General features: G+C 39.4%; 1 protein-coding gene across 1 annotated transcript in view; it reads left to right on the plus strand.

Moving 5' to 3' along the window:
* The window catches only part of LOC118890567 (ankyrin repeat domain-containing protein 26-like), a 33,953-nt gene continuing 11,550 nt past the window's right edge, over positions 1–22,403 (plus strand). Inside the window, 7 exon segments of the mRNA XM_036843604.1 lie at positions 1–340; positions 343–379; positions 9,062–9,176; positions 9,339–9,512; positions 13,464–13,570; positions 17,180–17,250; positions 21,966–21,999. Of these exon segments, the coding sequence (XP_036699499.1) occupies positions 151–340; positions 343–379; positions 9,062–9,176; positions 9,339–9,512; positions 13,464–13,570; positions 17,180–17,250; positions 21,966–21,999 (728 nt within the window). The 5' untranslated portion in view covers positions 1–150.

The raw sequence follows: 22,403 nt of genomic DNA on the forward strand, positions 1-22,403 counted from the left end.
CTGGGCTGAAAGATGAGAAACCGCGGAGCTTCCCAGCTGGGATGTTGTGGCGAGAGCGCGTTGGCTTATCTGTACCGCTAGTGTTAGGCTCAGGAGACTGTGAGGAGCCGAGGGGGAGGTGAGGTGTGTCTGAAGCCTGTAGGCTCTGCGATGAAGAAGATTTTTGGCTTCGTAAGTAAGAAGGGCGAGTCGCCCTTGGGCTCCTCCACCAGCCCGCGGAGAGAGAGCGGTAATCGAGTCAACTCCCGGCCCGAGTACCACATCCGAGACAAGGATCTCGGGAAGATCCACAAAGCTGCCAGCGTGGGCAACGTAGCCAAAGTGCAGCAGATTCTGTTGCTGGGAAGAATGGCTTGAACGACAGGGACAAGATGAACAGGTAACCGGGGCGGGCGGGAGGAGGCGGGGCGGGCCTGGGACGGGCCCCTGCTGTCAGTGTCCCCTCCGAGGCTCGTGGACACCTACGTGGGGTCCCGCGCCCCGCAGACTTTATAGGCAGCAAAAGCCTTAGCTGGTTTCGGACCCGCTCATGATTCCCCTTATAGAGCACTTTACTGACAGTTTTAAAGTCATTTGACTGAATGTCAGTAATCACAGAAACGAAATTAAACATGAACAGCATCTTATTTTTAATGTACACATTTCTATACCGTAATGTTATATGTTACAGAGAAGTGCATAATGAGGAAAATAACTCTCATGACAGATCAACTTCTGGACTAAAAATTTTTCAGATACAATCCAGTATCTTTTTTTTTTTTAAATTATTTATTGCTGTGTTGGGTCTTCATTGCCGTGCACGGGCTTCTCATTGTGGTGGCTTCTCGTGTTGTGGAGCAGGGGCTCTAGGCGCGCGAGCTCAGTTAGTTGTGGAACGTGGGCTCGGTAGTTGTGGCTCGCCGGCTCTAGAGCGCGGGCGCAGTAGTTGTGGCGCATGGGCTTAGTTGCTCTGCAGCATGTGGGATCTTCCTGGACCAGGGCTCGAACCCATGTCCCCTGCATTAGCAGGTGGATTCTTTTTTTTTTTTAGTTTATTTATTTTAATTTATTTATTTTTGGCTGCATTGGGTCTTCACTGCTGCACGTGGGCTTTCTCTAGTTGCAGGGAGCAGGGGCTACTCTTTGTTGCAGTGTGTGGGCTTCTCATTGGGGTGGCTTCTGTTATTGTGGAGCACGGGCTCTAGGTGCGTGGGCTTCAGTAGTTGTGGCATGTGGGCTCAGTAGTTGTGGTTTGCGGGCTCTAGAGCGCAGGCTCAGTAGTTGTGGCGCACGGGCTTAGTTGCTCCACGGTATGTGGGATCTTCCCGGACCAGGGCTCAAACCTGTGTCCCCTGCATTGGCAGGCGGATTCTTAACCTCTGTGCCACCAGGGAAACCTGCAGTATCCGTTTTATATCCGTGTACACCTATGTATATATGTTCTCTACTGAAGGACCTTAGAAGACAGCTTTGAAGTGGGAAGATGGCTGTGTCCTTGAATAGGAAGACTCATTTTCTTAAAATGTATGGTCTTCCCATATTTAAACCAAATAAGCATATGATGGTTTAAAAAATTTTGAGTTACACATACTTTCTTTATTTGTTGTGATGAAATTAAAAGTTTTATGTAGTAGACAAAGATTTGCCCTTCTAGATATCAAAATGTGCTGTAAGTTCCCACAAATTATTCGTTTACTAACAACTGAAAAGACAGATAAGTGAGTGGAACAGATAGAAAATGCCCAAACACCCAAATATATGTAAGACTTTAGAACTTGAACTGATGACATTTCATATTAGAAGGAAAACATAAATTGTTTGTAAATGGTGGAGAAGTAAACTGCTAACTATTTAGAGAAAAGTTACTAGATTTTTATCTCACAACAATAAGTTTCAGATGGAGTACAGATCAAAAAATTTAAATATACAAAGTGAGAAAACAACCAGAAGAAAGCAAAATTCCTATTTATACATTTTTTGTGCTGACAAAGATCTTCCTAAGAATGACTTCAAAAGCAAGAATTCTGGAGGTTGATTTAACAACATAAAAAAATTAAAACCCTCTGTAGATCAGAAAAGAAGATTAACAAAATAAAAGACAATGAGCTTTTAAAATATATCAACGTATTTGTATCAGGCAAGAAAAGATATCTTCATTTTACAGAGAATTCTTTGAAATCAGTAAGGGGAAAAAACCTCTAATTTGAAATTGAGAAAAGTACTTTTTTGCATATCCATAAGTGACCAATGGATATAGGAAAAAAATTTAGCATTTCTGGTAAGAAAAGGAATTTAAGTTAAAGAGGAATGAAAGACCATTTTCCCTTCACAAAGTTTGTGAAGATGAAGAACAGTGGTACTTATACTGCTGTTTAAAGCCTAAGTTGCTTTTGACTTTTCAAATAGGCAATTTGGTGATAAGTACCACATTTAAAAAATGTATATTCCCTTTACACATCAATTCTCTTTACACAAATTAGAGGTAAATAATTAGAGATAAATTAGAGATAGATAACATACAATTTGTTGTTCTCAACACTGCTTAAAATAGCAATGTATTAAGAAGAAATCAAAGGATTTTATAAATAAATTGCAGTGTATCTGGTATGGAGTAATATATGACCATTGAAGGTGGCATAGATAACAGATGTATGTTGACCTGCAGAGATGTACTTTGGTAGATCACTGAGAAAAAAAAAAATCAACTTCATTATATATAAACACAAGAAGACTATGGTCTTATCTTAGCCAAAAGTATGTACAAAAATGTGATAAAATTTGTTATTTCTGAGCACTTGTATTATAAGTGAAGCTTTCTTTTCCTTTTAAAAAAATCTGTGATTTCTACAGTGAACATGTACAAAAATTCTAGTAAATGTTTAGTATTAGTGAAATAATCCTGAGAGAGAGCACGAATATGAATCTTGTACAGATAAAAATAATTTCTCACTTTCTATTTTTTTGTGGAAGTTTTTCAAGGATTGATATCTTCTGGCAACTTTTAGCCTCTTCAGAAGTAAAGGGAATCTTTTTATCTGTGCCTGTAGATTTTACTAGGTATATATTTCGCTATATACACGTTTTTGATTTTGTGTAGCTTTATTACCTATAATATGTAAATGATTATAGATTAATCATTTTACTTCATTGCAGTCTTATGAAAATAAAAAATAGTAAATATAAGTGGTGATTATTACTATTGCAAAAGTTTATAGAGTTTTAGTTGTGTCCTTATGAAAATAAAAAATCAAAAATACAAATGTAAATGATTATTACTATTGCAAAAGTATTGCTTTACTTCCCAAAAGTTTTCTTTAAAAATATCGAACTCTCCAAAGTAACAACTGCCAACAGAAATACAAAGAATCATGAGAGATTACTACAAGCAACTATATGCCAATAAAATGGACAACCTGGAAGAAATGGACAAATTCTTAGAAAAGTACAACGTTCCGAGACTGAACCAGGAAGAAATAGAAAATATAAACAGACCAATCACAAGCACTGAAACTGAAACTGTGATTAAAAATCTTCCAACAAACAAAAGCCCAGGACCAGATGGCTTCACAGGAGAATTCTATCAAACATTTAGAGAAGGGTTAACACCTATCCTTCTCAAACTCTTCCAAAATATTGCAGAGGGAGGAACACTCCCAAACTCATTCTATGAGGCCACCATCACCCTGATACCAAAACCAGACAAAGCTGTCACAAAGAAAGAAAACTACAGACCAATATCACTGATGAACGTAGATGCAAAAATCCTCAAAAAAAACTAGCAAACAGAATCCAACAGCACATTAAAAGGATCATACACCATGATCAAGTGGGGTTTATGCCAGGAATGCAAGGATTCTTCAATATACACAAATCAATCAATGTGATACACCATATTAACAAACTGAAGGATAAAAACCATATGATAGTCTCAGTAGATGCAGAAAAAGCTTTTGACAAAATTCAACACCTATTTATGATAAAAACTCTCCAGAAAGTAGGCATAGAGAGAACTTACCTCAACATAATAAAGGCCATATATGACAAACCCACAGCCAACATTGTTCTCAATGGTGAAAAACTTAAACCATTTCCTCTAAAATCAGGAACAAGACAAGGATGCCCACTCTCACCACTATTATTCAACATAGTTTTGGAAGTTTTAGCCACAGCAATCAGAGAAGAAAGAGAAATAAAAGGAATCCAAATCGGAGAAGAAGAATTAAAGCTGTCACTGTTTGCAGATGACATGATACTATACATAGAGAATCCTGAAGATGCTACCAGAAAACTACTAGAGCTAATCAATGAATTTGGTAAAGTAGCAGGATACAAAATTAATGTACAGAAATCTCTTGCATTCCTATACACTAAGGATGAAAAATCTGAAAGAGAAATGAAGGAAACACTCCCATTTACCATGGCAATAAAAAGAATAAAATACCTAGGAATAAACCTACCTAAGGAGACAAAAGACCTGTATGCAGAAAACTATAAGACACTGATGAGAGAAATTAAGGATGATACAAACAGATGGAGAGAGATACCATGTTCTTGGATTGGAAGAATCAACATTGTGAAAATGACGATACTACACAAAGCAAACTACAGTTTCAGTGCAATCCCTATCAGACTACCAATGGCATTTTTCACAGAACTAGAACAAAAAATTTCACCGTTTGTATGGAAATACAGTAGACCCCGAATAGCCAAAGCAATCTTGAGAAAGAAAAACAGACCTGGAGGAATCAGGCTCCCTGACTTCAGACTATACTACAAAGCTACGGTAATCAAGACACTATGGTACTGGTACAAAAACAGAAATATAGACCACTGGAACAGGATAGAAGGCCCAGAGATAAACCCGCACACATATGGTTACCTTATCTTTGATAAAGGAGGCAAGAATATACAATGGAGAAAAGACAGCCTCTTCAATAAGTGGTGCTGGGAAAACTGGACAGCTACATGTAAAAGAATGAAATTAGAACACCCCCTAACACCATCCACAAAAATAAACTCAAAATGATTAAAGACCTAAACGTAAGGCCAGATACTCTAAAACTCTTAGAGGAAAACATAGGCAGAACACTCTATGGCATAAATCACAGCAAGATCCTTTTTGACCCACCTCCTAGAGAAATGGTAATAAAAACAAAAATAAACAAACGGGACCTAATAAAACTTAAAAGCTTTTGCACAGCAAAGGAAACCATAAAATAGATTAAAAGACAACCCTCAGAATGGGAGAAAATATTTGCAAATGAAGCAACTGACAAAGGATTAATCTCCAAAATATATAAGCAGCTCATGCAGCTCAATATCAAAAAAACAAATAACCCAATCCAAAAATGGGCAGAAGACCTAAATAGACATTTCTCCAAAGAAGATATACAGATTGCCAACAAACACATGAAAAGATGCTCAACATCACTAATCATTAGAGAAATGCAAATCAAAACTGCAATGAGATATCACCTCACACCGGTCAGAATGGCCATCATCAAAAATCTACAAACAATAAATGCTGGAGAGGGTGTGGGGAAAAGGGAACCCTCTTGCACTGTTGGTGGGAATGTAAATTGAGACAGCCACTATGGAGAACAATATGGAGGTTCCTTAAAAAACTAAAAATAGAGCTACCATACAACCCAGCAATCCCACTTCTGGGCATATACCCTGAGAAAACCATAATTCAGAAAGAGTCATGCGGGCTTCCCTGGTGGCGCAGTGGTTGAGAATCTGCCTGCCAATGCAGGGGACACGGGTTCGAGCCCTGGTCTGGGAAGATCCCACATGCCACGGAGCAACTAGGCCCGTGAGCCACAATTACTGAGCCTGCGCGTCTGGAGCCTGTGCTCCGCAACAAGAGAGGCCACGATAATGAGAGGCCCGCGCACCGCGATGAAGAGTGGCCCCCACTTGCCGCAACTAGAGAAAGCCCTTGCACAGAAACGAAGACCCAACACAGCCATAAATAAATAAATAAACCCAAAGTTAAAAAAAAAAAAAAAAAGAGTCATGCACCACAATGTTCATTGCAGCTCTATTTACAATAGCCAGGACATGGAAGCAACCTAAGTGTCCATCGACAGATGAATGGATAAAGAAGATGTGGTACATATATACAATGGAATATTACTCAGCCATAAAAAGGAATGAAATTGAGTTATTTGTAGTGAGGTGGATGGACCTAGAGTCTGTCATACAGAGTGAAGTAAGTCAGAAAGAGAAAAACAAATACCATGTTCTAACACATATATATGGAATCTAAAAAAAAAAAAAAGGTTCTGATGAACCTAGGAGCAGGACAGGAGTAAAGACACAGGCACAGAGAATAAATTTGAGGACACAAGGAAGGGGGAAGGTTAGGCTGGGACGAAGTGAGAGAGTAGCCCTGACATATATACACTACTAAATGTAAAATGGATAGCTAGTGGGAAGCAGCTGCATTGCTCGGGAGATCAGCTCGGTGCTTTGTGACCACCTACAGGGGTGGGATAGGGAGGGTGGGAGGGAACGCAAGAGGGAGGAGATATGGGGATATATGTATACATATAGCTGATTCACTTTGTTATACAGCGGAAACTAATAAAACATTGTAAAGCAATTATACTCCAATAAAGATGTTACAAAAATTATTGAACTCTCCAGTTATGTTTATCCATTGTTTAATCCATTTATTCATCAAATATAACTTGAATACCTATTATGTAGCAGATGTTTTCTACTCAGGATCCTGCATCTATGTCTCAGAACACTTTCATCCTTAAAAACTTCATGTTGCCCCCGTGAGCAAGATGAGAAATTTAAAATTGAAGTATTAAGACTTAGTCTCAATTGAAGCTTTTCTCCCTTCTTTCAAACAGAAGCATTTCTGAAGGTAGGAAATTGTAAAAGATAACCTTTACTTGTCCTTTTGAACATTTATAATGGTATTAAATACTAATATTGATCATTGGAAATGTCTGATTTCACACAATCTATAAATGTAAATATTGAATAAAATGAGCCATCCCTATTCATTTGAATCCTGAATTTCCTTTGGCTTAAAGTTTCCCGAAAATAAGTTAGAATTACTTTTTAAAAAATTCTTGTTTTGTTTGTTATTTTCGTTCTCTTTCCCTGTGCTGCTTTTATTTTATTATTTTAAAATTGAAGTATAGGTGAGTTACAGTATTGCCCATCATGCCTTTAAGAACTAAAAGTTATTTAAGTGCCAACCGTGTGACTAGAACTGCAGTAGACCTGTTATATAGACCATTATTTCATTTAATGTAAGGCACCATGGATTGTATGATGCCCCACTATTTTATATATTAATAAGAAATTTTTTAAAATGTTGCCAACTCACAGATACAGAGAACAAACTAGTGGTTACTAGTGGGGAGAGGAAAGGGAGGAGGGGCAAGATAGGGGTAGGGGATTAAGAGGTACAAACTATTAGGTATAAAATAAGCTACAAGGATATATTGTACAGCATGGGGAATATAGCCAATATTTTATAATAACTATAAATGGAGTATAACCTTTAAAAATTGTGAATCACTATGTTGTACCCCTATAGTATATAATTTTTATTTTTTTATTTTTTTAAATTTTTGGCTGTGTTGCTTCTTCGTTGCTGCGCGCAGGCTTTCTCTAGTTGTGGCGAGCGGGGGCTACTCTTCCTTGCGGTGCGCGGGCTTCTCATTGCGGTGGCTTCTCTTGTTGCAGAGCATGGGCTCTAGGCGTGTGGGCTCACTAGTTGTGGCTCGCGGGTTCTAGAGCGCAGGCTCAGTAGTTGTGGCGCTCGGGCTTAGTTGCTTTGTGGCACGTGGGACCTTCTGGGACCGGGGCTCGAACCTGTGTCCCCTGCATTGGCAAGTGGATTCTTCACCACTGCGCCACCAGGGAAGTTCCATAATATATAATATTATACATCACCTATACTTAAATTAAAAAAAAAAGGCAACTTTAGGCACAAAGGCATTATGATAATTAGACCAACAGGAAAAATGAGAAATGAACAAACGAAAAGTGCTACCAATTATAGTTGTAAGACATCGTGAATTATAAATTTCATTCCAATATCAGAGATGTTAAAATGTGAGAAAATGAGCATGTTAGAATCATTGAAGTACAGTGTTCTCTCTAGTCCTCAAGACATATCTTCAAAAGAGGTATAATATCCTTTTACTTAATTGAAATGTTGCCCTTGTAAAGTAGTAGTAATAGTAATAATTATGATAGTATTACCTAATAATTATTGAGCTGTTATCTGTGTGGGGAACTGTTCTAAACCCTTTGCATGGGTTCTCATTTAAGCATCACAGTGGTGTCCTGTGAGATAACTACTGCTCTATCCCCATTTTGTTGATGAGGAAATTGAGGCACAGAAAGGCTAAGTGACAGCTAATAAGTGACAGAGTTAAAGTCAAATTCAAACCCAAGTTGAGCTGAATGTCAAGGTCATGCTCTTTCTTTTTTTTTTTTTTTTCATGAAAAGTGTGTGGAGAGGAGTGTATTCATTTGTTTGCCTGTTTATTTTAGCAAGGTACATTGGAGGGAGAATTCCAAAGGAGCTACATTTAAAAAAAAAATAATTAATTAATTAATTTATTTATTTATGGCTGTGTCGGGTCTTCGTTTCTGTGCGAGGGCTTTCTCTAGTTGTGGCAAGCGGGGGCCACTCTTCATCGTGGTGCGTGGGCCTCTCACTATCGCGGCCTCTCTTGTTGCAGAGCACAGGCTCCAGACGCGCAGCCTCAGCAATTGTGGCTCAGGGGCCTAGTCGCTCTGCGGCATGTGGGATCTTCCCAGACCAGGGCTCAAACCCGTGTCCCCTGCATTGGCAGGCAGATTCTCAACCACTGCGCCACCAGGGAAGCCCTGGTCATGCTCTTTCTATTCAAGCAGGTTGTTCTTTCATTAATGTGGAGAGTAAGAAGAGCTAATATATATTGTTCTTTCTCCAGAAGAAAACTAAATATTTGTTTTAAAGGGATAGGAATAGCATGCTATTAAATGTTTTCAATTACATGAACAATTGTATGTTTTGAAATAGTGCACTGCAATTTCCTAAAATCTCCTCTCGGTTTCGTAGGACTGCTCTCCATTTGGCCTGTGCCAATGGCCATCCAGCAGTGGTAACTCTCCTAGTGGAGAGAAAATGCCAGCTTAACCTCTGTGACAACGAAAACAGGACAGCGCTGATGAAGGTACAGAGTAGCCAACCTTGTCAACGTGAGATGGATTTGATTTAACTACTTAGAATAAAAATGGATTTATCTCATTTAAATATAACGAATTGGTGAAACTTCTGGAATGTTTACTTTGAATTCCTAGAATTTACAGTCTGTTTCTTGGCATAACACTTATAGGCCATACAATGTCAGGAAGAGGCATGTGCAACTATTCTGCTGGAACATGGTGCCGACCCAAATGTCATGGATGTCAGTGGCAACACTGCCCTCCACTATGCTGCCCTTTATCAGAATATATCACTCGCGGCAAAGCTGCTTTCACATGACGCCAGTATTGAAGCAAGGAACAAGGTATAGCTCAACTAACTTTATTTACAAAATATTTGCAATACATGGTTGGTTGTTTTTTTTTTGTTTTAGCTGCAGATGTTTTATCTATAATAATATGTATACTGAATACCACCCATCAGGCCCTGTTACCATGGAAACAACTCCAAAGCCAAGTCACGGGCTGGAGAAAGGTGGTGCTCACAGAAAGAGCACAGTTCCGTCTCCCAGCCACCCTTCTACCCCAGAAGGAAAATCTTCCCATTAGGATATGCCTGGGAGTGGGTGGTGGGCTCAGAGCCCATACAGGACGAAGACCTGGGGGGAGTGAGGTGAGGGGGGCGCTGGCGGCTCGCAGGGGCTCAGGGAATGGGTGCCGCTGGGGATGGATGGGAGGAGGAAGGAGACCCAGTACCCGGCAGGGAGAGCTGGGTGAGTGCAGGTGGCCAGGGCAGGCAGCAGGCCCCAAGCCCTCCAGGACCCCAGGTTCTCAGATCGGGGAAAGTGGGGCAGGTCGTGTTTGACACCCAGCAAGGTGTTCGCTTATGCTGGTGGCCATGTGGTCCACCATGTACACCTTGGGGTCTTCCACGCTCAGCCTCGGGCGGCTCCTCAGCAGGGTCGCAGCTGCGCATGGGGAGCAGGTGGCGGCGAAGCTGCTGTTCCTGCTGTTTCTTTGGGGCACACATTACCTCCTCCCGCTGCAGCCCCGCCAGGAACTCCCTCTGCTGACATAGATGGGGTCAGTTTTACATATTTGGAAGCTCAAGCATTCCCTGAGTGAAAATATTTTGAAATAACTTAATTATCTAAGATTTCACTTTAAATCATGATATTTCTAAAGAAGCATTAGAGGGTATAGCTTTCCTTTATGTGTTTATGGCAGATATTTGTGAAAACATTGCATTTGTTAAAGGTAAGACTTTTTTTTTCCCCAAATACTTTTTCCCCCACTCAAGTTTTTTTTCTGATTAGTGTAAAACAACACAGAAATGCAAAACTTGCCTTGGAGATAGACTTTGTCCTAAAACTCGAACAAAACCAAAGCATTTTATAATATAATAGCAATCTTGCTGCTGTTGACAAGTTCCTATTTATTAAAAATGATTTATGTAAAAATGATTTCTCTCTCATTGCCTAAGGCTTCAGAGGGAAAAAGGAAAAGGAAAAGGAGAGAGCAGTTGAAATACGCAGGCCGGGCTTCCCTGGTGGCGCAGTGGTTAAGAATCCACCTGCCAGTGCAGGGGACACGGGTTCCAGCCCTGGTCCAGGAAGATCCCACATGCCATGGAGCACCTAAGCCCGTGCGCCACACTACTGAGCCTGCGCTCTAGAGCATGCGAGTCTCAACTACTGAGCCCACACGCCTAGAGCCTGTGCTCCACAGCAAGAGAAGCCACTGCAATGAGAAGCCTGTGCACCGCGACAAAGAGTAGCCCCCGCTCACTGCAACTAGAGAAAGCCCGCGCGCAGCAACGAAGACCCAACGCAGCCAAAAATAAATAAATAAATAAAATGAATAAATAACTTAAAAAAAAAAAAGAAATATGCAGGCCAATTTGGAAATTTGGCAGTTGGGAAATGCAAGTAGAGGTTTTTGGGGTTTTTTTTTCCCCTTCAGTTATGTATTTAGGCAAAGTTCTTTCAGTGTTTGGGGATAATAATTCTTATTTGGGAAAGAGCCTGAGTGAATTGTAACCCTGCCTAGAGATCAATTTTAGGAGGAATCAGAGGAAATCAGATTGGCAGTGAACGTGTAGTGATTAAATGGGAAATAAGGAGAAGAACAAATAATTAACTGACATATTATCCTGTTTTGGCAGAAACAGCCACTTAGGTAAGAGTCTAGACTCTGCTCCCTCAAATCTAGAATGTCTTGATGGGAAGTAAGGGTTTTATAAGTAATGAGATCAAGTTGCATTTTGAGTTTACTCGTCCTTGTTCTACCTATTTACCCAGAAAAATTAAATGTAGTTTTGGTGACTCTTATCTCTTACACTTTTGTTTTTTTATTCAAATCCTCAATTGAGGAAAGGAATTGGCCTTGTGGGTAGGAGATGAGACTGACATGGCTGCTGCACTAATTCTCAGCTAGAATTGTGCTCGCGAACCACAGTCACCTGGGAGGACTTGGAAAAAATTTACAAGCCTAGGCTCTCCCCTGAAGACTTTGACTGAATAAATCTAGGAAGGCCCGGACGTGGTGTGGTTTGGAAATATTTCCTCGAGATTCTGATACAGCCCTTGGTTAAGTACGTGGAATGGATGAGTGTGATTTATAAATTCACAGATCTCGAAAATAAGAAATCTCTAGAAGAGTTGGAGTTTGATAGATGCTACTTCCATCAACTCCCTCCTTTCCAACAATATTAGCCTGACTTTTATCTTTTTCTGCCTCTGTGATTAAGAAGGTAAACGGGATATTATTGGCAATATCTATTGGCTTGAAGAATAACTCCTTTTTCCTTCCAACCACTAATCATTCACTGGCACTCAGAGAGTCTTTAGAAATTTGCTTATGGTGAGTCATTTAATAAGTAGAGTGTGACCTTTTGCGGATTTTGCACCTTTTGTTATCCAAGTCATTAGGTCAACAGATGTTTATCACAAACATTATCAGGGTTTTCCTGACTGCAGTAATAGTAAAGCATGAGCCTTCTTTTGGTGAAAGCTGCATGACAGACTCTTGCAGTGTGTCTGTTAGGTTCACCGGGCCCTGGCATAAGCAAGATGATAGTCTTAAACATCAAAACCCATGAAGTTAGTAACAGTACAGATAGGAATTGTTTTAATAATTTAGTTTCAGCAGTCTTATGAACTAATTATCCATTTGGTTAACATTAGGGAGAATTATAGAAATAGATTGTAGTTTTAACAGGCATTGGAAACGTTCTTGAAGTGGGTATTATGAGTCTTAATAGCAATTTTTATTACATGTTGGGACCCACTTTTTTTTGTAAAACACATAATACTAAAGAAAGGAAAGGTTTTACATGCAAATATTTGCTTTATACCCACCTGTTTGAAACACTCACAGCAAACATTTAAAACACAAGTGGGCTATAGACTAAACGTGGCCCCTGGATGTGTTTAGCTTTCCTCCACAAATTGAGTCAGCATTTAAAATTTAGGAGACTCATGCAGAAATCTGCATTTCAGGCTTCTCTTAAGGAATCCAATCTGGTCCCCCTTGAGCCCACGCTACTGTTTGGTCTGCCGTGCAAAGGGTGCCCCTTCTGTGTGGGGCACGTTCTCCGGTTTGCTGGGCTCACCTGGGTTCTTCACTTACTTGGGTCACCTACTTTGCCTCCATAAGCATTTGTGTTTCCAATTCCTGTATTACAGTTTATTTTGATAGATATTTCTAGATTTTAAAACAGTCATTAATTTATAATCTATTTCATATTTTAAAAGAATCTCTTAAGAACGGGATCGAATTTTTCAAGTTAGAATTTATAAGTTGGTTTTTAAAAAAAACTCTTTTTCTTTACATGTTCATGTGAAGAATCATGTTCCCATTGGAACGTCTGTAAACCTTATGAGGTTAATTGGTTATCGTTGGATAGATTATGCATGTTGCAGACAATATTATATCTTTCTCCTCAGCATTGTTCCTAAAATATGCAGTTGATTTAATAGTTAAAGGAGTGTTTAGAGTGTATAGACTAGTATAGAGCAATAAAATAACTACAGTATACCTGATAAATTCCATGATAGAAGCAAAGATCCTTGGAACCAGTAAATGTTGGAAGTGAGTTTTAGAGAATGACTTTGCAGTTAATCATGTGAAGAAGTGAGGAGGAGCATTTTAAAGGGAAGGAAGCAGCACAGGGCGGGTGAGAAGGAAGGGGCTCCTTTTTATTTACTTTCTATATTAGATGTTTAAGTTCAGAAAATCTATTATAAGTTTTAAAATACAGTTTAGAAATATGTAACTTTGTACATTCTATATAAAGTGTTTTTGCTGTTTTACAGGAGGACCTCACACCACTTTTACTTGCTGTAAGTGAAAACAATCAGCAAATGGTGGAATTTTTAGTAAAGAAAGAAGCAAATGTACATGTAGTTGATAAGATGAAAAGGTACAGTAGTTTGTTCTTTTTCTTTTTAAAAACCTGAGTGCTGTTCTAGAGTGGTAACAGAGAGATTAAATTAGTAAGAAGAGGATTAATGTATAATCAACACATCGTCAGGTCGAAAAGCAATTATTCTGCTGTGTATCATGAAAAGTAATATATAGCAGGATTCATATTCCTTTATAATATTGACTGATGTCATTTGCAACCTGATTTTTTTCTTTTTTTGGTCATATGATCTTATAATAGCTAAGGGATTTCATATTAGTTTTATTAGCTTGATAAAGTATGGATTCTACTTTTTAGTTTACCATGTGACACAGTATTGAATTTCTTAATTCTTTTTTAATAATTTTTTAACCTCTACTTTGTATATATTTTTCCTTAAAAGATGCATATCTTTGGGATGACTCTTTGCTTTAAATTACTTTCTTTGAAGAATACTGATGTTACTAGGTTATCACTAAGTGATTGTTAATCACTATTACCAGATACTTTGGGCTCATCAGTTTTTATCCTTTTTCATTTCTAGTACATTTTGATGTTCTTATTTTTAATTGGTGAAGGTAGAAGGAAGAAAGGTAGCTTTAATTGGATAAACATTTCCTTCAATGAAGACAAGTCATAGGTGGGTGATAAAGAGGAAAGTGATGGGCTTTAGATTCAGACTGGGTTTAATTCCTAGCTTTCCTACTTATTAGGTGTATGACCTTGGGAACGTTACTTATGATCAGCAAATATGTTTCCTGATATGAAAAGGAGGATAGTAGTATATCCTTCAAGGGTGGTTGTGTGGAAGAAAGATTACATATATAGTATTTCATTTAGTGCCTAGCACATGCTTATCAGCATCATTAACTACAACCATGACTATTTTTATTTCATTATTAATAATATTATTGTTTTAAGCCTGCAAATAGCTTTTCCTTAACCTGACCTCTGGCTGATTTTGAAGTAAAATGTAACAGACTAAGGAAGAAATGGGGAATTCTTCCTTTATATACTCACCTGCTTCAGATAAGTGACCTCAGCATAGTTTCTTGTCCATCAAGGACTTTAAATTAGCAATTTCTACTACATGCTATCCTAGTGGGACAGGAGGCTTCTTTTTTGTCCCTTCATTTTAGCCTTGGAGGTAATTTACAAAGATGAACACTTGAACATGTAAATGGTCAGTTCTACATGGATGGGCAAGATATTAACTTGGTAAAGTATATCAAATTAGCTGTTAAAGTAAGTTAGCTAAACTTCCTAAGGGTGAAGTTATCTCTCTGTTATTTTAGAACAGCCCTCATACTTGCTGTAAACTATGAATCAACAAATATAGTCAGGCTTCTTCTTCAGCAAGGTATTGATGTCTTTTCTCGAGATATCTATGGATGGACCGCAGAAGAATATGCTCTTATTAGTGGTTTTAATATGTAAGTGTTTACATTAAAATGCCAGTTATCACTAAACTGTGGTTAAAAATAATTTAACTGTTACTTGTTATGCGACAGGTGAGAGTTCTAGTTTGGTGCGGGCAGTTTGGGAATGGTGGTGGGATGTTCCCCATCATCAGCTGGAAACCAGCCGAAAGGCCAGACTAGTTAGATGTAGCAGTGGGCACAGGATTCTTTATCTCAGGACTTTAAGAGTTTATATCCTTAAAGATCCTAACATTATGCATTTCATTCCAAGTGTAACCCCTATGCATGGGGTACAAGTAGTGTCACAGCTCTGATTTTTCTAACTTGTTATTTGGGTCTTGAAATGTTTGGTTCAGCAGACTATCCTATATTTTCTCTTGGGGACTTACTTCTATACTCTCCCTCTTAAATTTTGCAAGAACCTAAGGGATTCCCTAAGATCAAAGAGGCAGTCCTCTTCCACAAGTCTTTTGGAGGGGAAAAAAAGGGCATTCTCATCATTCTGTTGATTGCATTGATTCTCTTGCTGCAGTGTTGCTACTAAAACTGGTCTTAGCAGGGTCTCCTTGGCAGCTGGATCTGGAGTCTGGATGTTGCTCTATAAAGACCTTTAATAATTTTAAAAGAAAAAAGAAACCAGTCCTGCAGTCGGGTCACGATTGACCTTTGCTCCCAGGATGCCCTGGCTGATCCAGATTCCTCAGTCTTCATGGTGATGCACACTTAGACTTCAAAGTGACAACTTTTTCAGTTCTCATACATATGCCTGTAGCTCAGCCACTGTTCCAAAGTACCAGCACCCAGTTCTGGCACCTGGGCCTCCTAGCTTTAGCCACACACACCCTCCCTGACACACTCAAAAACCTTATGTAGAGCCCACATCTTAGCCCAGATCTTCACGATGAGTTACCATTTGAGGCTCTTACTTATCTTTTCTGCTGGCAGATGTCAATGGGAACCGTTTTAGGCTGTCAGAGAGGTTCAAATGCTCCTTCCCGGAGGGAGCAGACTTTCCTTTCCCCTTTGTTACCAGACCTGAACCTCAAGGCTGCTTTATATCCTGTGGGGCACTTTTTCTTAGGTCGTGGAAGGTCCCATATCATCCTCCTCAGAGTAGTGGGTGCCCACTTGCTTGAGATTCCATAACTGAGGTTGGCCCCTCAAGTGATCTGTTTTCCATGATAATGAAAATCTTCTAAATGATTTACATCTGCCTCAGCCTTCAAAGTATCTTCAGATTCTGCCTCATAGGGAACCCATTCACCAGAAATCCGTGAATCTCAAGTAGGTTAGCTGGCATTAGGAGAGGTAAGCCCCGTCCAGGACTTGTCAGTATCCATTGTAAAAGTAAGGTTATGTCTTCCAAGTGGATTGGAGATGATCATGGAGCTTAAGCAGCATTCTAAGAAAGATCTGCTGGTTCAGAGTTTGAGTAGGTAGAGAAGGAGTAGTAGTGGTCCAAGCCAGGTCTGGACTTGGATTAGTTTTCTACTCTTAGTGCGATTAGCTGCCATAATGGGGAACAGTTATGTTATCTAATTTAATGAGGTCATATATTTATAAATAAATTCAGTTACAAATTATAGAACAGCTGAGAGTCCCTGAATTACAAACCACAAAGAAGGGACAGCTAATCACCATAATTACTGACATTTTTCCTGAAAACTGCAACATTAGAATGTTAAACCTATGAAAAGACACACACATTGGGTTTTTAATATGATTTTTAAAAATTAATTAATTTATATATTATTTATTTTTGGTTGCATTGGGTCTTTGTTGCTGCGCGCGGGCTTCCTCTGGTTGCGGTGAGCGGGGGCTACACTTCGTTGCAGTGCGTGGGCTTCTCATCGTGGTGGCTTCTCTTGTTGTGGAGTTCGGGCTCTAGGCGTGTGGGCTTTAGTGGTTGTGGCGCGTGGGCTCAGTAGTGGCTCGCGGGCTCTAGAGCTCCGGCTCAGTAGTTGTGGTGCACGGGCTTAGTTCCTCCGCGGCATGTGGGATCTTCCTGGACCAGGGCTCGAACCCGTGTCCCCTGCGATGGCAGGTGGATTCTTAACCACTGTGCCACCAGGGAAGTCCCACAATTGAAGTTTTGATAATAGCTCTGACATTGTCTGAAGTGATCTAAGAATTTAATATATTTGGTAATTGTTTTTCATATTAGTATTAAAATAGTAATGTTATTTATCACATTTTTAATACATAGCAATCGCCAACTGATTTCTGAATATAAAGAAGAAAAGAGACCTAAAACTCCTTCTCAAAATAGCAACCCAGGTAAGATGTCTGATAGTGAATTACTCTTGGTGACCCTACCATAGATAAAGTAAGAGTGAGGAAGTTTTAGTAATGAAAAAAACCAGTGTGTAAATTGCATGTATATTTTTATTTTTTTAATTAATTTCTTAATAGTCTAGTATTCAGAATTGTTTAAGTTAATTGTAGGTAATTTAAAATCAGAGACAGTATTGTCTGAAAAGAAATCCACATATTTAATTATGGCCCCTAAAATCCCGTATTATATCTTTGTGTAAATAAGAAAAAAGATTTTTAAGTTAATATGTTGTATGTTTCCTCTATAATCACATGAATATTAGTTATTGTATAGTGATTAGCCTCACTAAAAAAGTTACCATCTTTAAGGCTGGGAACTCAACAGTACCTTCCTGGTACTTTAAACAAATGGCAAAAAAGAAGAACTGCAAAGCTGAGCCAGTGTGCAGCGTACCAAGAAGAGATTATTTTTGAAAGATACCTACCGATAGTACAGAAGTCAGAAAAGCAATGCCTGGTTGAGAAGCACTGGTTATTTTCCATATTATTGTACCAGCGAGGTCTCGCTCTTACCAACTTCATTCCTCACAAGTCCAAACAGAGTGAGATAGGCTGACTTCATTAGAACCACGTGTTTTCTTCTGTGTGTTGGATAATTGTCATGACACTATAATTTTGTTAGAACGAGATGCTCTGTTGCCATTAGTTAAAGGATTATCATAATATTCAAATAGCCCAACTGGAGACTCAGCAAATTCTAATAAAAGCACAAAAATACTTCACATTAAGAAAAACACTATTGTGTTCCCTAGATGTGGCACCTAGCGCGTTGTGCAATCTGTATGAGGACACCTCTAACATAGTAGACCTCTGTCCATCAAAGAACTTCTGTAGGTTGGTTTTACATGTTAGAAGAGATACAGAGATGAAATAGAGCTTTGGTCTTCAAGGTGCTCATAATAGAGTTGTCCCTGGTTAATTTGTGTATTTTTTTAAATGGAATTTTCAAAGAAAACATTCTTATTTATTTGTTAATTTGTCCACTTAACAAATAACTGTCAAGTATCTTTTAGGTACTATGCACTATTCTGATGTCACAGGATGCAAACATTTAAAAAACACAGTCCTTGCCCTCCAGGAGCTTGTTATTATAATGATCATTTTTATTATTTAGTATACTTTATTCTGTGCTTACTATGTCCCAGAGCCCACTAGGAGTTTATAAATTGTCTTTATGTATTTTTTTTAATTGGTGTTTCATATGTGCCAGGTATTTTAAGTCCATGGTGAGGAATTAGAGTTTTTAAAAAGTGAGTGGACTTTAAGGTAATTGTGCAGAGTGAGGAGAAGTTTGCCAGGTAAAGAGGCAGAAGGACAGCGTTTGGCAGGAGGAACACCTATCAAGATCACGTTTTGCAGAAAGAGCAGCAGTGCACAGGCTAAGATGTACGAGTGAACTTGGCAGGATTTATGAGCAGTTCAGTTTTGCTGGTGCATAAAGTGTGCTGTGGGGATGGTTGGTAAAGAACACTTGAGGAGGGGCTGGAGAAAAGTAGGGCAGGCCCTGAGCTCCACAGCGGGACAGAGGGAAGGTCTCCTGGGGACAATCTGAGTCACATACTGCAGGGATCCTCCTCAAGGAATTTGAGTACCAGCCAATGACGAAAAGATGTCAATGGAATTACAAAGCCCTTAACTGAGGACTGAGGGTCTTGAGATGGAGGGAAGTAGCATTATTCCACATAGATCAGTTTCTTTTCTTTTTTTTTTTTTTTTTAATATTTATTTATTTATTTATTTTGGCTGCGTCAGGTCTTAGTTGTGGCGTGCAGGCCCCTTGTTGCAGCGTGCGGGCTTCTCTCTAGTTGTGGCGCGTGGTAGATCAGTTCCTATATTTGTTCATCTGAGTGTGCTAAATAAAACTCTCATTCAAAATAAAAAATTAAAAAGGAAAAACAGGGGCTTCCCTGGTGGCGCAGTGGTTGAGAGTCTGCCTGCCGATGCAGGGGACACGGGTTCGAGTCCTGGTCTGGGAAGATCCCACATGCCGCGGAGCGACTAGGCACGTGAGCCACAATTACTGAGCCTGCGCGTCTGGAGCCTGTGCTCCGCAACAAGAGAGGCCGCGATAGTGAGAGGCCCGCGCACGGCGATGAAGAGTGGCCCCCACTTGCCGCAACTAGAGAAGGCCCTCGCACAGAAACGAAGATCCAACACAGCCATAAATAAATAAATAAATAAAATTAAAAAAAAAAAAAAAGATGTCAGTATATTTGAAAAAAAAAAAAGGAAAAACAAAAAAAAGAAAAGTAGGAGAGAATGGTGGTGATGTTGCAAAAATTTTTTTAAATGAAAATTTCAAGGAGGGAGTATCAATTATATCAAGTAAAATTACTGAAAAGAAAGTTGGATTTAACTCTTAAAAGTTCTTTGGTGGTAACCTTTTCATAAGGACAATTTAAGAGTCATAACATCTACTTTTTACATGAATGGTACTTCTGATGTCCAAATATGGAAAAATCATCACATCTACCAAGGTCCTACCTAAATTTTTCATAACAGCGGCAGGTGCCCATGCAGGGTCAGCGAAAACGGTCTGGCCTGGTGAGTACGCTTGCCCACGTTTTCCCAGAGTTGTCAAAACCTGGGAGTGGGACTTCCCTGGTGGTCTAGTGGTTAAGACTCCTTGCTTCCACTGCAGGGGGCATGGGTTTGATCCCTGGGGAACTAAGATCCTGCATGCCGCTCGGTGTGGTCACAAAAACAAAAACAAAAACAAAACAAAAAACCTGGCAGTCAACTGTGAGGAATTAAACCCTGCTTAGTTGGAGAAAATTAACTGATCTTTTCATTTTCTTTATAGGAACTTTCATACTTTAGAACATATTATCAATCGTCAGAATTCTTTGTTTTTTTTCTGGTTGAAATAGGATTGTTGCTTGTTTCAATTAGTTTCTGACATCACTGTTTCATCTATCCCTTTTATGCCTTTATTCAAATGGATATAGAAATACAGGAATCTCCAAGGCAGATATCAAGAAAAACAGATTTGAGGAAGGTTATTCTGTGAAATAACCTGACTGTAATCACATATAACACATCAACCCAAATGATACAGATTTCATGTAAACAATGCAACTGTTTGAGAGGTTCCCCAAACCACACCAGGTTCGGCTCTTCCATAGAACTCCCAGGACTCAGCATGTGGTGGTACTCATGCTTGTGATTTATTACAGTGAAAGAATACCAAGCAAAATCAGCAAAGGGAAAAAGGCGCACAGTGCGAAGTCTTCAGGAAACCAGGCGCAAGCTTGCAGGTGTCCTCTCCACGTGGAGTTACTGCATGTGCTTCATTCCCCCAGCATCAGATTATGACAACACATGTGAAATGTTGTCCAGCAGTACCAGAGTCTCTCCCTCCCTCCTTCCCTCCTTCCCTTTTTTTGTTCATCAGCTTAAGATACGATGACATATGCCTTACAAGCTGAAAAAGCATGATTTCTATAATCATTTGCCACATAATGAGAAGGATTGAGAAAAATGACATCCCTCACTACTACACAGCACTAACTGTTTGGACCATGCTGCTCTATGTGGTGGGTCCAGATAGACTCTCGAGCAATGGAAGGAGACAGTCTCAAGAGATTATACTTTTAAAATGTATATATATTTAAAACTTAAAAAAAATTCAACTTCTCCATCCTCACCATCCAGTTGACCCCATTTGCCCTCCCCCGCCTCCCTTTCAGGAGATTATCCTTTATAAAACTGGAAGTACAAAGTCTTTCATGCTTATCTTGCAATTGGAAATAGGGCCAGAAAGAGTGTGTTTTCTGTGTTTTACCATGCTCTAAAGTACAGTGCCCATAGACCAGGCTTCCTTGTGAGAGGGCGTTTTCACCCTGAACTGAAGAGCCGGAGAAGTTGTGTTATGTGATGGCAAAATACATGTATTCTCTACGCACTGCTCTGAGTGATGGAAGTCCAGAAATATCATGCTATTTAAGTTTGCTATTGTCAGTTTATGGTACTGATTCTACTAATGATATCATTTTCTGTCAGTCTCACAGTTTGGTTAGGATTACGGTCATTGTAAACAGCACTTCACTTTTAGGTATCAAATTTTGATAAGTACCTTTTTTTTTTTTTTTTTTTTTTGCATTTGATAAATGTAAAGGAGGGGAAATGGCTCTCATGCATAATTGCCTAGCAGTGGTATAATCAGCATTCACTCTAGTATACTCTCCAGGTGTGGTTCCAAAGGAATACTTTTTTTTTTTAATTAATTAATTAATTAATTTTATTTTGGCTGCGTTGAGTCTTCATTGCTGCACGTGGGGGAGTTGCGGGAGCGGGGGCTACTCTTTGTTGCGTTGCGTGGGCTTCTCATTGCGGTGGCTTCTGTTGTGGAGCACAGTCTCTAGGCGTGCAGGCTTCAGTAGTTGCAGCACGTGGGCTCAGTAGTTGTGGCTTGCGGGCTCTAGAGCACAGGCTCAGTAGTTGTGGCGCATGAGCTTAGTTGCTTCGCGGCATGTGGGATCTTCCTGGACCAGGGCTCGAACCCGTGTCTCCTGCATTGGCAGGCGGATTCTCAACCACTGCGCCACCAGGGAAGCCTGCAGAGGAATACTTTTTAACAAAGCATCAGTCTTACACTTTTAATATTCTGTATTTTTCTATTGTTGATTTAAAATTTATTTTACTTTTTCCTTTAATAGTGGATGAGAGTTCTGAAGAAGAGTCTTTAAGCAGGTAGGATTTTATGGATTTTTAAAACTTGTATGTTTAACTAAGGGAACATGGAGAAAAGAAACTAACGTTTGTTGAGTGTTCTGCTCTGGGTTAGACACTGTATTATGTGCTTAAATTTGTTACATCATAGAGTCGTCACAACCACTTTGCAAAGTAGCTGTGCTATTATAGCTTGCTTTAATTAATTAGACAGCTGTGGTTTGGAGGGGTTGGTTAATTGACCCATGATTCCATAGTTAACAAGTTGCTGACCTATGATGTGACGGTCAGCTCCAGATCCACTCTCACGTCCCTCAGCAGAGATTGATAAGTACCCGTGTAGCACTGGGGTCAAGATACAGACCCAAATCAGATCAACTCAGAAAGTCAAATTTAGTTATGTATTAACTCTGATTTAGAGTTTT

The sequence above is a fragment of the Balaenoptera musculus genome, chromosome 2 (assembly GCF_009873245.2).
Source record: "Balaenoptera musculus isolate JJ_BM4_2016_0621 chromosome 2, mBalMus1.pri.v3, whole genome shotgun sequence".
Lineage (NCBI taxonomy): Eukaryota > Metazoa > Chordata > Mammalia > Artiodactyla > Balaenopteridae > Balaenoptera > Balaenoptera musculus.